The sequence below is a fragment of the Triticum dicoccoides genome, chromosome 5B (assembly GCF_002162155.2).
Source record: "Triticum dicoccoides isolate Atlit2015 ecotype Zavitan chromosome 5B, WEW_v2.0, whole genome shotgun sequence".
In the NCBI taxonomy this organism is placed as follows: domain Eukaryota; kingdom Viridiplantae; phylum Streptophyta; class Magnoliopsida; order Poales; family Poaceae; genus Triticum; species Triticum dicoccoides.
Genome location: NC_041389.1, coordinates 666,197,394 through 666,215,466, shown reverse-complemented (window position 1 = coordinate 666,215,466; position 18,073 = coordinate 666,197,394). Strand labels below are relative to the sequence as shown.

Genomic DNA, 18,073 nt, shown 5'->3' with positions numbered 1-18,073 from the left:
ATCTCTCATCATTTAGCATGTCCTCATACACATCAGCAGAACGGCGTTGTTGAGCGCAAGCATCGACATGTAGTTGAGACCGGACTCACACTCATGGCTCACGCTTCTGTACCCTTTCGTTTTTGGAGTGATGCCTTTGCTACAACGTGTTTTCTTATTAAACGACTACCTACGCATGTCCTTAATATGAAAACTCTTATTGAGCTCCTTTTACATGAAACTCCTGACTATACCTTTTTTAAGGTGTTCGGGTGTGCCTGTTGGCCCCATCTTCGTCCATATAATCATAGAAATCTTGAATTTCGGTCTAAGAAATGTGTGTTTCTGGGTTATAGTTCTCTTCATAAAGGCTACAAGTGCCTTCATGTGCCAACAAATCGTGTCTACATATCCCGTGATGTTGTCTTTGATGAGAACGTCTTCCCCTTTTCCGCCATGCCGCAGCAACCCACCACACCCCCATCTATGCATTTATCTCCTATTATGCTTGGCCAATTTGAAGATGTTGCATATTCGCCTGTGTTGTTACCTAACCATGGTGCAGGTATTGGACGTGGTGCTCGCATGGAACTACTTCCGGATGCAACTCCTGTGACGCATGTTGATCGGCCAGTGCACGTGCATGCACCGACTCTCGTTGTCGACCCCGTCTCTGGAGCCGCACCCGCCAATGCAACTGAACCGGCGACGGCCTCCGAACCTGGGCCGGTGACAACCGAGGCGCGGCCCACGTCAGCCGAGGCGCAGCCCACGTCTCCGACGGTTTCCCCTGGGCGGCTCGAGCGGTCCTCGTCACCGTCTCCACGCCCGGCCTTGCCTCCGTCATCGCCTTTGTCGCCCGCCCGTATGTCCCTGCCGCCCCTTTCACCTGGGTCGGCTGGGCCTACCGTCGACTTGCCTGAGCTCTCGCCTGGGCTACCGTCGCCCGCCCTGCCGTCATCATCTCTAGTATTGGCGCCGCCGGCTCCTGTTCCCGTTGCACCGCAACGCTCGCATACTCGCAGCCGCAGCGGTATTGTTCAACCCAAGCAGCGTCATGATGGTACTGTCACATATTTGGCTGCCTGTCTTGCTCATTCTGTTGCAGATCCCACTGATGAACCACGCAACTATGAGGTCGCTATGAGTATTCCTCACTGGCGGGCTGCTACGGAGCAAGAGTACCACGCTCTTATGCATAATGAGACATGGACACTGGTTCCCCCTCCGCCTCGCGTCAACATCATTGATTCGAAGTTGGTTTTCAATGTCAAGAGACATGTAGACGGATCTATTGAGCGCTACAAGGCGCGTCTCGTGGCTAGAGGGTTTAAACAGCGTCAGGGTCCGGACTACGAGGACACATTCAGCCCGGTTGTTAAGCCTACTACTATACGGCTTCTCCTGTCTCTTGCAGTCTCTCGTGGTTGGTCTCTTCGACAGCTTGATGTGCAGAATGCTTTTCTCCATGGGCTACTTGAAGAGGAGGTTTACATGCGGCAGCCACCAGGGTTTGTTGATCACGCTCAGCCTCATCATCTCTGTCGTCTGACAAAGGCTCTCTACGGACTGAAACAGGCGCCTCGTGCCTGGCATGCTCGCCTTGCTTCGGCCCTTCGTACTCATGGCTTCATTCCATCGACAGCTGACAGCTCGCTGTTCTTATTTCAGCGCCCCAGTTTGACTGTGTATTTGCTTGTGTAAGTGGATGAAATTATTCTGGTCAGCTCCTCTGCAACGGTTGCTGATGCTCTTGTGACTGCACTTGGCAGAGATTTTGCGGTAAAAGACTTGGGACAGATACACTTCTTCCTGGGCATTGAAGTTGCACATCAGTCTCGTGGCAGCTTAGCTCTGACCCAGAAGAAGTACTCCCTTGACCTCTTGCGCCGTGCTGGTATGCTCAAGTGTAAGCCATCCCCCACACCCATGTCCTCTACTGACAAGCTCCCGGCTACTGCTGGTACTATTCTATCTCCTATGAATGCTACGGAGTATCGGAGTATTGTTGGTGGCTTGCAGTATCTGACTATCACACGCCCTGATCCTTCCTTTGCGGTTAACAGGGTATGTCAGTATCTTCATGCTCCTACTGATGTGCACTGGTCTGCTGTGAAGCGCATTCTTCGTTATGTGCATCTCACTATCTCCTATGGTCTTCATCTGCGACCTAGTTCCTCTGCTGTTATATCTGCATTCTCAGATGCTGATTGGGCTGGGTGTCCGGATGACAGGCGATCCACGGGGGGATATGCTATATTCTTTTGTCCTAATTTGATCGCTTGGAGTGCATGCAAGCAAGCCACTGTTTCTCGCAGCAACACAGAAGCCGAGTACAAAGCAGTTGCCAGTGCGACTGTTGAGCTTATCTAGATTGAGTCTTTGCTTCGAGAGCTGGGAATCTCCCAGTCACATCCTCCAGTTCTTTGGTGTGACAACATCGTGCTACGTTTCTTTCGACAAACCCGGTGTTTCATGCACGAACCAAACACATTGAGATTGACTATCATTTTGTGAGGGAACATGTTACACAGAAGCTACTACAGATCAAGTTTATCTCCTCGAAGGATCAACTTGCTGACATTTTCACCAAGCCTCTACCTTCTCCCATGTTCGAGGTCTGTAGGCGCAATCTCAACCTCCTAGATGCATCAGGAGTGAGTTGAGATTGAGGGAGGGTGTTAGACTTTGTAACATAGCCCAACTGTGTAATCTGTATATTGTGTAACCTTATAAATATATGTGATAGGCCACCCCTAGAGGGTTGAGCCAGTTCTCACAAATCCTACGTTTAACAATCTATGACCGAGAAAACCCTATGAATACCCTAAGGGTTCGGACAGCCTCTAGATCCGAAGGTGCAAGGCGGACGATTTCATTACTTCATAATAAAATAACAGTGCTGAACATATTATCAGCTTGGTGGCTCATACAAGTGGCCGGCATGTAGTGGAAAGACATCAAAACTAAGAAGGGCCTCAATGAAAAGAACGTTGAGGTTTGCAACCCTGTACTTTCACCCCTCTCTATCAATGAAATGATACGTATCATGCGTATTCACGAAAAAAGAGAACGACGCTCCAAGCCATGCATCTGTAAAAACTATGAAGGGATTATGGTTTGGCTCAATACATCCAATGGGTGCCGGCCCTCTGTATTTATAGTATAGATATGAGGTTGTTGCATCCACAATCTGGAGCTAACAACCAGGTTACAACAAACAGAATCCTACCTCTTTACAACTTGATGCGCAAGCCTAGCAAACTACCTGGACTCTATTTATCCTTATCTGCACAATCTATGCGATAATCTTAACACTCCCCCTCGATCTCATCGTCCAAGATTGAGATCGTTACAAAGTCGTCGGAGTTGCTGTGCAGTGATAGGTTTTGTTAGTCCATCAGCCAGCTGGTCATTGGTGGATACAAACCTGATTTGCAATGCCTTCTCAGCCACCCTTTCTCGAACAAAATGAAAATCGATTTTGATATGCTTCGTTCGAGCATGAAAAATAGGGTTGGCTCACAAGTACGTAGCTCCCAAATTGTCACACCATAACACTGGAGTTTGCCTTTGACTGACACCCAGCTCCTGAAGCAATGACTGAAACCAGATGATCTCTGCTGTGGCGTTGGCCAATGATTTGTACTCTGCTTCAGTCGAGGACCGAGACACTGTTGCCTGCTTCCTTGCACTCCAGGACACTAGGTTGCCTCCATAGAAAATCACGAAGCCACTTGTGCTGCGTCGATCGTCTACTGATCCTGCCCAATCGGCATCCGAAAAGGCACTCAATAGAGATGAAGAAGTTTTTCTGATTTTTAGACCAACATCCATAGTTCCTCTGATATAGCGAAGGATTCGCTTGGCTGCACCCCAGTGTTGTTCTGTAGGAGAATGCATAAACTGACACGCCTTGTTTACAGCAAAGGCAATGTCTGGCCTAGTTAAGGTTAAGTATTGCAGTGCCCCGACGACACTTCTGAACCTTGTTGTCTCTTTTTCAGAAAGCCTTTTTCCTTCATCTCTACTCAACTTTTCTGAGGTGCACATAGGTGTTCGAACTGGTTTGCAGCTCATCATGGCCTCCTTGTTCAACAGATCGTTGGCATACTTGGCCTGCTTGAGTGTGATCGAGTCTTGGGAGCGTGTCACCTCTATCCCCAAGAAATAATGAAGCTCACCAAGGTCTTTTACTGCAAAAGCAGCGCGCAATGCTGCAATGAGTTCTGTGGCAGCACGGGTAGAGGAGCTTGCTAAGATGATATCATCAACGTAGATGAGCATATAGATAGTGACTCCCCCTTGCTCATAGACGAAGAGCGAGCTGTCAGCCCGTGAAGCCCGAAAACCAAGGGACAACAATTTCATACTGAGGCGGGAAAACCATGCGCGAGGAGACTGTTTCAGGCCATATAACGACTTGTCCAGTTTGCAAACATGACGCGGAAAAGTTGTACTGACATAACCAGGTGGTTGGCGCATGTAGACAGCTTCCTCAAGAAAACCATGCAAGAAGGCATTCTGAATGTTGAGTTGACGAAGACACCAGCCACGAGACAGTGCTAGAGAAAGAACCAAACGGATCGTAGCATGTTTGATGACCGGACTGAAAGTTTCAACATAATCAACACCAAATTGTTGCTTAAAACCTTTAGCGACCAGGCGCGCCTTATACCGATCAATAGTGCCATCGGCACGATGCTTGAGCTTGAAAACCCATCGACAATCAATCAGGTTACAGCGCGGCGGAGGCGGAACTAGGTGCCAGGTGTGATTATCCAGGAGAGCCTGATACTCCTCATCCATGGCGCGACGCCAGTTCTGATCAGTGGCGGCCTCCAGGTGCGAGCGAGGCTCTGTAATAGCCAGGGAGGCTTGGTGCCGTCGACGGGGAGGACCGCAGGGAACGGTGCCATCAGTAACAACCTTGGGACGCCAGGTATTGTCGCGGAGGCGAGTGGCATAGCGATGCGATGCCTCAGGCGGTGGTGCTTCGTCACACGGCGGCGAGGCAGTGCCAGATGAAGGAGACGCCTGATCATGGGCCTCAACTGGGGATGAGGAGCCGCGAGGCCCAACGGGAGAAGATGGCCCAGGCGAAGAGGCTGGTTCAGGATCCAGCGCGGCCCGAGACGGTTCCGCGGCCTCGTCTGCATGCCCCATGCAAGCGATTCGATCGTCGTGCGTGCGAGGCGAAACATCGCCTGGAGATGGGCTGACCTGCATGGAAGGAACAAACGGATCACGTGCGACAGGATTAGAATAAAAATCAGCCCTAGTTTGGTGACCCTGATTACTAGCCGCATTATCAGATGAATACAGGAGTAGGGGAACGACGTAGGTGACAACAGAAGTTGATCATGAAGAGCGGCGGGTGTGGTTGGGGGCATAATATCGGAGTAGGGAAACACGTCTTCATCGAATACCACATCGCGTGAGACGTAAACTCGACCAGAGGAGATATGGAGGCACTTGTAGCCCTTATGTAAGGTACTATAGCCAAGAAAAACACATCGCTTGGACCGAAATTGAAGCTTTCTGTTATTGTATGGCCGGAGGCAGGGCCAACACGCGCTGCCAAAGGTTTTGAGCAAGGAATAATCAGGTTTTTCCTGGAAGAGACGTTCAAGAGGTGTTTCCATATTGATGGTTTTACTGGGCATACGATTAATGAGGAAGCAAGCGGTCTTGAATGCCTCGTCCCAGAACCTAATTGGCATAGAAGCTTGAGCTAATAAAGTGAGGCCTGTTTCAACTATATGGTGATGTTTTCTCTCGGCAGATCCATTCTGTTGGTGAGTGTGTGGGCAGGATACATGGTGTGCAATGCCAATTTTCTGGAAGAATGGATGTATCTTTTGGTATTCGCCCCCCCCCCCAGTCAGACTGAAGTTGCAAAACCTTGCGATTTAGTAGGCGTTCGACATGAGCTTGCCACTGAAGAAAAACTTGTTCAACATCTTTTTTATTACGGAGACAAAAAAGCCAAGTAAACTTGCTAAAATCATCTATGAAACTCACATAATATTTAAAACCTCCTGATGAGAGACAAGCATGTCCCCAAACATCAGAGAAGACAAGTTCTAAAGGAACAGTGGAAACTCTATTGGAACGAGGAAAGGGTAGCTGATGGCTTTTCCCTTGTTGACATGCATCGCACACTGATGCTTTATTTGAGCTACCTCCATAAGGGAGACAAAAACGGCTAAGGACATGATCGACTATAACGGATGAAGGATGGCCCAAGCGACGATGCCATCGAGAGTGACTAGGCTTGCTGGAGATGGACAGGGCAGCCCTATGTTGACTCGGACGCCTGCCGTAAATTGGATAGAGACCATCTTCATTGACCGGCCCGCGAGCCAGTACCCTCCTCGTGGCCAGATCCTTGACAACAAAAAAATGAGGAAACAATTCAATGGAAACATTGTTGTCATTTGTAAGTCTATGGGCGGATAGAAGATTTTTTTGTGTTTGTGGTACGAGAAGAACATTTTTTAGGATTAAGGATTGATTATGCGGCATAATAATACGAGAATCACCAACGTGGGAGATTTCCATACCAGATCCATTGGCGTTGTGAACCTGTTCCCTGCCGTTGAAGTGCTCCCTGATGTGAAGCTTTTCTAGATCATTGGTGATGTGATCAGAAGCTCCTGAGTCCACGTACCAAGCGGGATCAAAAGCTTGATGACCAGTGTTGACGTGGTTGGCGAAGCGCGGTTGCTCTTGTCGAGGATCTACTCCCTGGTAATCTGCATTATACCTGTTGTAGCACTTGTAGGCCACATGGCCAACCTTGCTACAGATCTGGCACACTGGCTTGGAGCCGCCGGCGTTGTGCTGTCCGTTTCGATGCCCGCCGCCACCATTACCTCCTGGATGACCACCAGGAGCGCCATATTGGGGAGTGCCTCCTCTGCCCCCTGGTTTGGATAGCCACCGCGGCTGCTGTTGTTGCGGCCTCTGCCGCCGCGGTTTGATCCACCATTGCCGCGTGTGGCGGCGTTTGCAGTGATCTGGTAGCTGGTATTGGACGCCTCGCGGACTGCCTCATAGTCCATCATGTGCGAGTAGAGCTCATCCAACGGCATCTCTCCATTCATATTGATGGAGGTGGTGAAAGCCTCGTATGACTGATCGAGACCTGTGAGGAGATAGGTTATCAGCTCATCATCAGAAAGGGGCTTACCGGCCGCCGCGAGTTGATCGCCGAGAGACTTCACACGGCCGTAATAATCGGCCATGCTCATGTCCTTCTTCTGGATGAGCGCGAGTTGCCTCCGGATGTGCGTCACATGAGTGCGCGAGTGCGAGCAAACATCCTCTCAACCGCAGCCCAAACTGCGGCGGAGGAGGTCAGCCCGAGGATGCGTGAGAGAACCTCGGGTGACAGCGTGGAGAGGAGCGCAGAGAGGATCAGCTGATCCTGAGTGTACCACGGGAGGTACGCAGGGTTGGCCACCATGGGAGCACCGGCCGCCTCTGTCTCTGGGACGAGCATCGCCGGTGCAGGATGCGATCCATCGACGTACCCCAAGATTTGGTGGCCGCGAAGGATGGGGATGACTTGAGTCTTCCAAAGGAGATAGTTATCTCGGTTGAGCTTGACGGTGACGATCTGGGCCATCGGCGGGTTCACAAAGAGCCCCGATGAGGTGGAGCCGGCGAAGGTGGAGATGGTGGTGCCGGCCGTGCCGGACTGATACTGCCCGAGGGCGAGGGTGGTGGATGAAAGGGACGGAGAGGTCATGGAGGAAGTTGTAGCGGAAGTCATGGCTTGGATCGACTAGGCTCTGATACCATGTAAAAACTATGAAGCGATTATGGTTTGGCTCAATACATCCAATGGGTGCCGGCCCTCTGTATTTATAGTATAGATATGAGGTTGTTGCGTCCACAATCTGAAGCTAACAACCAGGTTACAACAAACAGAATCCTACCTCTTTACAACTTGATGCGCAAGCCTAGCTAACTACCTGGACTCTATTTATCCTTATCTGCACAATCTATGCGATAATCTTAACAGCATCCAGTCCTCACCGAAAAATTCAAACGAAACCGCCGAACCCCCCATGAATTACATTGATACACCAGCTGTTGGCAGAAAAAATTAGATACAATTCTCGACAGGAGAAACAACATGTGCGCATGCATATGAACTGCAGTACCAATTTCACTAGCATCAATTTTATGGAAACTAGATATATATAACCATAATACCATATAACTGATGTCTGGTTTATACATAGAGAAAACGTCAATTCATCAAAGACAACCATGATCCTTGGTGATTAGATGACGCATCACACAAATACTAACTAGTACAGTCAGTCTATCCAATTAATTACACTAGTAGATTAACACAAACGGCACGGAGATGAATCGTCACAGCATAATGCATACTACTCTACGATATTATTCCTTAATTAGAACTACGCACTCATCAGTACCTCATCTCATGAGCTGATCCCCTGCGGCTAGATGAACTAATCGGCTGCGTACGTACTGCTTGCCCAGCTTTTCTGTCCTACTTGCCACTGAAAAGGAAGGCGGAGAGGGTGATGTCGCCCACAGCGCAGAAGAAGATGCTGGCGGTGCAGATGATCCTCAAGGAGAGGTCTCCTGGGTGGGCGACGAGGGAGAGGCGAGCTTTAGCGGCGAGCATGCAGTGACCGGCGATGGTGAGTGCGAGGGCGAGGTAGGCCAAGGCGCAGCGGACCCTGGCGCGGCGGCACGGGAGCCGCAGAGCCAGCACCGCCGGGGCCGCCTGGAGAGCGGCGCAGCACAGAATCCCGCTGTCTAGGACGCCCACCTAAGAACAGGGGCGGATCCAGAACAAAAATGTTCCGGTGTCCACGTGCACATCATATGTATAAGGATGGACACCAAGCAATAATATAAAATAACACACCCAAGAACACTAATTATATGGCAACGAGATTTCTTACCAAAATAAATTGTTCACTTCCATTTGAAATACTAGTTGATTATGCAAATTTTGAACAAGCCTAAGAACACCAAACAATGAACGAGTTACAATAGTATTTAAGAAACCTTTCTATAAATTCTCTTGTGATTAATTATTACTGTTTTAGCAAAAATGTACGAGTTACATTATTTGTGTTTGCATATGCAAGAGTATAAACAATAAACAAAATGTATCGATCGAATGATATGTTTAGGGACTTAAACTTACTCGACATTGTGTCTCGCCGCTGTTGCAGAAATAATCATCCCCTGATTAGATATGAATCACAGCGAATTGTTTCCACTTGTAATAGTTTTAAATTTTAAGACCCTAGCCATACAATTAGAAAAACAAAACTTAAAAAAAATTGTAATTCCTACACACAGCTGAGATTTCAGATTTGAGAAAGATTGGCAATTACCAAGTGCTGAGTTGAGAGTTGGGACGTACCTCAAATTTTCAACAATCCATGACTGGATGAGGGTACAGGTGGCCGGCTAGCGATGCTTGAACAACGGTGATTGGGCGGACATGCTTGAACAACGGTGACTGGGCGGACCGGCGGCTGGCAGCGCGACGGAGGAGGGCCGAGGACGGGCGACACTGTGAGGGTTGAGGCGCAGAAGCCGGGCGGATGAGCAACTGAACAGGTGTACGTACAGATAAGGTACAGCCGTATTGGGGGATCGATTAATGAGACCGATAGCTTTTTTTCTTTCAACACGTGCACGTACAGACCAAGGATTAATCGATCGTTTCAGGAGTGGGCATTAGGTAGATGGGCTGGACTACCTCGCTTGTGTTTGTCAGTCGCTGGGCTGGCCGGTGTCCATGTCCAAAAGTTACCGGTGTCCAGCCCAAAAATCTAGACTTTGTATAAGGTAAATACGTATTTTACCCGGTGGCAGTGACACCGGTGTCCATAACGTGCCTCCGCCCCTGTTGTTGAGAACTTGTGGATCTGCTTGCCTACCCAATTCTGTGCAGTTTGGATTCGTGGTTTGTGAGATAAAAACCGATTACCGAACGAGACATAAACTATATCATCTTTGACTAGTTGCTTACCTTGCCTCTTATTAGTTGGTATGGGTTTTTTTTTATGTCAAGCTCGCAGCTTGTTGAAAATTTTGTTGTTATTGTTCTAGAGATGAAGTGGACAGGTTGGTCATGTGGTTCTTGCACCTATTTCAACTCTCAAGGAGGTTTTTCCACATAAATCACGTGTGCATGTTATTTTGTTATTCCGCTGCTTATTTATTGGTTGAAGCTTTCCTTTAGAGTTCACTAGTAAAAAATGAGTAAATTGCACGAAACCATCACTTTGAAGGTTAGGTTTGCGAAAAACACTACAATACATTTTTTTTGGCAGAAAACACCACGTCTACGGTAATCTTTTTGCAAAAGACACTGATCGGCGGATCGGGCTCAGTTAAGTGAGTTTATGACAGGTGGGGTCCGTTTTTTGCCTACGTGGCATGACTTTTTGTGCCAGGTAGATTTTAATCTAAAATTACAAACAAGACCCTAGAATTTTACATAGACACCCCTAAATCAAAAACGAAAAACGCAATTAGTCCCCGCTTCTCGATTTGTCGTCGCCGGCCGTGTGTGCAGATCGTCGTCGTCGGCTTTTGGCCGCTCGTCGTGGCCACGGTCGCGAGTAAGGCCCACGAGCTCCTCCCGACCATGGAGGCATTCTGGTGGTGGCTTGAGGACGCCGCTCCCGTCGCGCTCCCTTACGTGCTGGCCATCGTCGCGGTCGCCGGAGCGTCAAGGAACAGCAGCCCACCCCTGCTGCCTGATCCGGTGCCTGGCGGGGACAGTGGAGGCCGATGTGGCCGAATCCGGTTGGGGGCATGACGACGGCGGCCTGGGGAGGAAGGGGCGGGACGCCGGCTCCGTCAAATCACCGGCGCATGGTTCCGGCGACCTGTGCCTCGCCCTTGCCAATGCATGGTGGAAGGCCGCTCCTCGGCGAGGCGGAGGCGCGGATGGGGGAGGGAGGGACGGACCACGGGCGGCGTCATGTGCCTCGCCCTCGGTGCAGGAACGGCGACGGGGGCCTCTGCCTGGATCGGGATGGGGGCGGCCGTGGGACGGGTGGTTTCCGCCGTGGTCGGGATGGGTCTGGGAAGCAGGGACAAAAATTTAGGGGACCCCATCTGTCATAAACGCACTTAAACGAGCCATATCCGCCGATCAGTGTTTTTTTGCAAAAACATTACTGAAGACATGGTGTTTTTTGAAAAAAAATGTATTGTAGTGTTTTTCGCAAAGCTAACCTTCAAAGTGGTGTTTTTTTGCAATTTACTCAGTACAAAATTGAGGGGCCGTGTTGTGTATATCTGCCATTTTATGGGTTAGTGCACTGTACTATTAGTGTGCAGCCCGAACGATCTTTTCTCCACATTTAAAAATATTTTAAAATTACAATCGAACAATAAAATTTTAATTATTTCATCGTTTAATTTTGGTGATGTTTATGTTCCAGTAAAGGATCAGGTTTGGTGGACGTTGATTTCTGACTTGGAGTTGGGAGGCTCCCTGCTTAACTTAACCATGACTTTAAGCAATCAATCAAATGGTAATTAAGGTTAGATAACCTAACACGCTGCAGCATTGACAAACGACGACAATGCGAGGACGTAGTCAAGTGCACGAGAGATGGCACCTACCTACCTCTTTTGCCACTCCGAGCAGAACGATCCATGGCACGGGCAGCATGTTCAGCGTCGGACAAAAGCTTCGGGCCAGCTGCTACGTACAAATTCCTGCTCTTTACGACTTGGCCCGGGCCGGGTGGCTTTCACTTGTTCCAGTTGGGTGATTCATCTGTCTCTTTCCATCGATCCATCGTTTTAAGGATGGTAACCCGAAATTAAACACGTCCTCTGTTGATAGCCGAAACCAGCAGGCTTTCCATCTCCATTTGCTGTCCTCTAGGTGAGGCGGCGTTGTCAGGAAGTAAGTGCTACAGTGCTAAACAGAATCGGAGCAGCAAATCGTGGTGGTTAAGCAATAAAGCTTCAGGAAACAAGCTGAGCAGGATTGGAGGAATTTCTTGTCGATGCCAATCTGACGGTGCGGCGTCAGCGGCTGGTCGTTGTTAGTGGATGCGGGCTTGTTGTCAGCCATTAAAACCTAGGCTTCCGGCTCACACTTGTCACTGTCTCATTGTTAAACCTAATTCTTTCCAATCAATTGTCCTGATGCAGGATCCTTTCTTCCAGCAGCTCAAGTGTCAACAAAAAAAAAAAGCTCCAGTTCAGAATCTCGCTACTTATAAAAGGACACAGGGAGGCCGGCCTCTCTCTCTCTCTCCAGCAGAGCGATCGTAGCAGGTAGAAATGGGCTCGAAGCAGCAGCCGGCGCTCCGGCCGAGCTCCACTGACGGAGGCTGCGGCGGCGACGGCAGGGCGGCGTCGGTGAGTGAGCGGTCGAGCGTGACCAACGCGTCCTTCAGGGTGTACTACAGCCTGCGCGCCGGCGCCGTGCCGTTCGTCTGGGAGTCCGCGCCCGGCACGCCAAAGAGAGGTGCGGCCGCCGTCTCCCCGGAGTCGTCCCTCTCCGCCAGTACCAAAGCGACCAGCGGCGGAGCTGCCAACGCTGGTGTTGCTACGGTGCTGCCTCCGCCCCCATCGCCGCCGCCGTCGTACCAGTCGCCGTTCCATGGGAAGGGGAGGAGGCCGTCCTGGACGGCGACGCCGGGAGGCATTGTGAGGGCATTGCTTGGCGTGCTTGGGCTCAGGAAGAGACACCGCCGGTCGCGCCGGCGCCCCGACATGTCATGTCTTTGAACTGCCGACGTTGCAACCTGTCTGCTGTAGTACGTACACTCTTGATTTCTGGAAAGGCGACTGATCGTTAAACATCACTAGTACGAGTAGCAATTAAAAGCTCTTTGGTTTTAGATTTTTCTTAATGCATACAGTACGGGCATTATGTGCTCTCTATTATTGTTCATGGTCGTGTCCATCTTGGCTTCTTTTATGTGACAAACTGAAAACCTTGCAACAAATGTCAAATGGGTTGCTGCATGGTTTTTGGTTTGTTCCGCCATTTTAAGAAAAAGGTCCCCCCCTTATTACAAAGCAATCATCCGATACAACCAACGATAGGTGCTGGGGCGGAAGCAGCACAATCACGTCCAAAAAAAAAGAAAGAGAAAAAAAGAAAAAAAGAAATGCCGATAACGGCGGATCGACAAAAACGACGGAGCCTCGCGACCGTTGCGTCCACCGGAAATCGCCCCCCCCTCCCCCCCAAGCTTCGAGACTCCGAAGCGCCGGTACCAATCAACACCTCCAAGAAGGGACGCGACGACTTGTGTTTGTGTGGTCGCGGCGTCCTTTGGCAGGCGGCTGAAGTTTCATGGTGGTTCTTTGTCGGCACTGCTCCAGTCCCGGCGTCCATGGACCTGCGTTCTTCAGTGTCCATGGTCTGCTGGCGTCCCCACTGGCGCGGTCTCGGCCCCGACTGACCGGTTGCTGCGCCCCTTCCAGCATCTTCGGTTCACCGGCGTCCTGGTGGCTACGCCTCCAGCAACACGGAGTTGTGTTTCCTTCCGGCTCCAGTTTGCCGGTGGCGCTGGTCGCCATCCTACCATCCGTGTCGACTCTCTGCCCCGCTGCCTCTTCAACCCCGTCCACCTACACGGCACCAATTGCAAAGCTCGCGTTTTTGCCGATGGCAGGTGCAGCCCCACCCTCCTTCTGAGGTAGCGGTCGACATGCATGTTTACTCTTGCATCTTCGTGTCCTGATCTGGCGGATATGGGATTGCTCGGACTCAAGGCCAGGTGAAAGCCATGCTTGATGCTGGCAGCGGCGACACCCGTGGATGTCGTTTCCCTTCCTGGAGGCGCTGTCATGACCTTTTTCCGAGCCCCTCTTCGAGCATCAGGGGAAACCCTAGGTCCGGCTTTTCGGACCGGATGACGACGACGTCACGATGTCGTTCCCCTTCTTGAAGGCGCTATCTTGCTCGCTCGTGGAGTCCCCAGTGTTGGAATTGAATATGTTCGATGTTGTGCTCTTTTGGTCTGCTACTCTAGTTTTAGGCTCGGTGGGTTTAGCTGTGTGTTTCTCCCTGTTCGGGCTGAGCACCCCTTCTCTCTGCTCCGGGTACCATGTGCATGCCTCCTGGCGTTCATGTCATGTGTTGTATCCTCGGTTGTACTCATTCTCCTTCTATCTATCAATGAAAAGATACGCAAGCTTTGCGTATTCACAAAAAGGAGGGCCGCGACGATGACGACGCTGCTGCCAAGGGATTCCCCCGGTACATGGTGGGGAGAGAGGAAGGGTAGCCCCGACGCCCTCCAGGAAGGTCCGGTGGTACCCTCAGGCGCCACGGCGTCGGTGTCGGCCAAGCCAACAGGGATTTCTCCCGATCCCATCCTCCACCTCAGGCACTCTGGAGCTCGCCACCAAACCGACCACCACCCTGCGTCAACACGGACATTTACAGTGGGTGGTTGTCCACCTGGGGCCGAAGATGCTGCTTCCGCCCCTCTCGCCGCCACCGTCGCCGTTCCAGTGGAAGGGGAGGAGTTCGTCGGTGGGAGGCATCGTGAGGGCGCTGCTCGGTATGCTTGGGCTCAGGAAAAGCCACGACCAGAGTCCCGCCTCGGCGTATCTTTTGACTGCTCGATGTTGAAACTTGTTGTAGCTTTTCTTGGAGTAACATTTTTTAGAACATTTTTTGAGAGTAACCTGTTTCTTGTAGTAGGTCGGGATTTTTAAAGCCCGGGTTGGAAAAATCCCAGCGTGACAAATGACTAGGCCTAGCTTGAAGTATGCGACTGGTTCACGGGTACGATTCCCTAAAAAAGAAGTTCATTCGTGTATGGCCATGGGCGCTGCTATGTGCCGCCCGCAGCCAGCCCTACCACGGCTGGCCTGCAGGGCATCACGTATTGGGCTGCTCAGTAAGGCGCGGCTCGCCTGTTGACGTCATGTCACTTTTCTTGTTTTATTTTCCTTCCTTTTATTGACATTTTTCATTTCGTGTTTTCTTTATTTTTCACTTGTTTATATTCGATAAAAAATGTGTTACACTAAAAAATGTGTTCAAGACATTTTCAGGAAATTGTTTGTGCAATGTAAAAAAAAAGGTTGCATAGTTAAATGTTTTGTCACTAAAAATGTTCCAATGTGTATTTTAAAAAATGTTTAACACGTATTGGAAAAAATGTTCAAAGCATGTTTTTGGAAAAAATGTATTTGAAAAATGTGAAACATTTATAAAAGGATTTTTATATGTATATTAAAAAAATGCACAACATGTATGAACAAGAAGAAGACATCAATCATATATTAAAAATGGTAATAATGTATTTGGAAATGTGTGTAAAAAAGTACAATACATATGGAAAATATAGATATGTGTTGAAAAGTAGAAAATAAAAGTGACAAGAAAACCAATAAAACCATCAAAGAAACAAAAGAAAAGCAAAAAAAGAAAACAAGAAAGAAACAGAAGAAAAACAAAGTATAACAAAGAAAAGAAAGAAAAAACAAAAAAAAAGAAAACAAAGAAAACCAAAGCAAAATGGAGAGAAAAATGAAAGGTGAGGAAACTCGGTGGAAATCAAATAAAACAAAAGAAAAATATAAAGAAGAAAAAAAACATAGTAAACTGGACCTGAAGTGACCGGTATGAGCAGACCGAACCTACGCGCGTGGAAATGGGTCGGCATGCTATTGTCGCCCGTAGGTGATTCCTTTTAGGAATCAGTACATGGAACATATAGCCCTAGCGTATGGGACCTCCTATACCGTGGCTTCTGTGCCAATAAGCCAGTCAGCGCTCGCACGGATGGAAGTTTGGCCGGCCCATAATACACAAGCGCTCGCTCGTTGCTCGTCGCTGGATCCCGGATTGCTGGTTGACTTTTGACCATGACAATGGACCACTGGCCAGGTTGTTGCCAGTTGACTTTTACATAAAAGTTCGCAAAAAACCATAAATTCGTGAAAAAAGATCATATAGCCAAAAAATTATAAAGTTTTAAAAATTTCAAGAAATGAAAGAGTGCACCATTTTTTAAGAAATATTTACAATTTTAAGGAAGTTCATTAATTTGAAAAAAAGTTCCTTGATTTTGAAAAAGTTCAGCACGAACTTGAAAAAAGTTCTGACAAAAAGTTCATGGATTCCTAAACAACTCATTGATTTTTTAACAATAAATCAAAAGGTATGGGGAAAAGTTATTGATTTAAAATATATCATCAAATTATAAAAAAGTTCATCAATTTTGAAAAACAAATCTCAGATTTGGAAAAAGTTCATAAACTTTGAAAAAGAGACCACAATTTGAAAATGTTCATGGATTTCGGAAAAATATTAGGATTGGAAAAGATCATCGATTTTGAAAAAAAAAGCTCATGAATTTGTGGTTATTGTTGTTTTCTAGAGATGAAGTGGACAGGTTGGCCTTGTGGTTTTTACACATCATCTCAACTGGCAAGGAAATTTTTCTACATAAATCACATGTGCATGTTATTTTGTATTTTCGTTGCTTATTTGTTGGTTAAAGCCCTCTTCAAAGTTTTACTACAATTTGAAGGGGGGGGGGGGTGTTGTGCATATTTGTCTTGGACTGGTACATCACACTATTACTATATAACCCGAACAATCTTTTCTAGGCATTTAGAAATGCTTTAAAATTATAGCCAAATAATGCATGTTTAATTATTCCATGATTTAGTTTTGAGATGTTTGCATTCAATTAAAGGCCCCGATTTGATGGGTGTTGATTCCTGGCTTGGAGTTGGAGGCTCTCTGGTTAACTTAACCATAACTTGTAGCAATCAATCAATCAATCACTAGGTTAGATAACCTAACCTGTCGTGTCATTTGCTAACAAGTAACACTATGAGAGAGGTAGTCAAGCACGTGAGAAAACGGTACCCCTCTTGCCAGACGACTAAATTGCGATACAAAGATTCAGGCAATTTTTGTTGTTGTTGTCGTTGTCTAGAGATTCTAGAGAGTAACTCTGTGTACCCGTTACTTTGTTATGGTGGAAGAAGTGGGATGGTTGGTTCCTTGGTTTTTTCCTCCTCGTCTCAAGGTTCTCTGACATAAATCACATTCGTCAATTGTGCATATTATTTTAGTATCCCACTGCTTTCTTGTTGATTGAAGCTCTACATGAAGTTCATTACAATTTGGTAGTGGTTGTGGTGTGCACATTTATCATGTCCTGGTGCATCTTATTGTTGTTGTGCAGCCCCAACAATCTTAGAAATATTTCAGAGTTACAGTCAGACAATAGGTGTTTAGTTGGTTCATGATTGTCAATCGAAGCAATATTTTACATTGTCTTTTTATGTTCTTATTTAACAAGAGGTGTGCTAGCGTGCTTGTTTGTTTGATAGCTAAAATATGCCATGTTTTATTTGCTATGAGCTGTTGGAAAGTCAAACAACAGGAATCTATTTATGTTCCAGAATCCTTGTCAAAACGAGATCAAATAACTAGGGAACATATATTGTAGTTAATTTTGGAGATCTTGGCATTCAAGTAATAAAGGCCACAATAGATTTGGTGAATGTCGATTTCTGACTTGGAGCTGAAGGTTCCCTGCTTAACTTGACCATAACTCGCAGTAATCAACCAGTCAAATACTAAGGTTAGCTAACCTAACCTGCTGCAGCATTGAAACGGTACCTCTCTTCCACTTGGATCAGAAGGATTCATGGCACGGGCAGCAAGTTCAGCATCAGACAAAAGCTTCGGGCGAGCTACTACCTACAAATTCCTCTTCTTTTACGACTTGGTCCGGCCGGGTGGCTTTCACTTGGTCAGTTGGGCGATTGATTCACCTGTCTCTTATCAATCCATTTTGCTGTGCTTTAGGTGAGGTGCATTATCAGAAAGTAAGTGGTACAGTAGTAGTACTAGACAGAACTGGAGAAATAAATCGTGATTGTTAAGCAGTAAAGCTTCAAGAAACAAATTAATCATGACCAACCTGACGGTGCAGCGTCAGCTGGTCATTACTAGTGGATGCAGGCCTGTAGTCGGTCATTAACAAAACGTAGGCTTGCAGCTCACACTCTCGTAGTACCTCAATCCATTATTAAACCCAAGCTCTCCTTCCAGCAGCTCCCG

The 18,073-nt window shown here is 48.0% G+C and overlaps 1 protein-coding gene across 1 annotated transcript; it reads left to right on the top strand.

Annotated features, from left to right (window-relative positions):
• The first annotated feature begins 12,285 nt into the window (after positions 1 to 12,285).
• On the top strand, positions 12,286 to 13,026 carry LOC119306567. Its single transcript, XM_037582750.1, has one exon. The coding sequence runs from the start codon at positions 12,301 to 12,303 to the stop codon at positions 12,748 to 12,750; it is 450 nt and encodes a 149-aa protein (XP_037438647.1). The 5' UTR covers positions 12,286 to 12,300; the 3' UTR covers positions 12,751 to 13,026.
• Positions 13,027 to 18,073: the final 5,047 nt, after the last annotated feature.

What these genes read in the sequence shown, in the direction of transcription:
- LOC119306567 (XM_037582750.1), top strand. Translation starts at nt 12,301, where the DNA reads ATGGGCTCGAAGCAGCAGCCGGCGCTCCGGCCGAGCTCCACTGACGGA.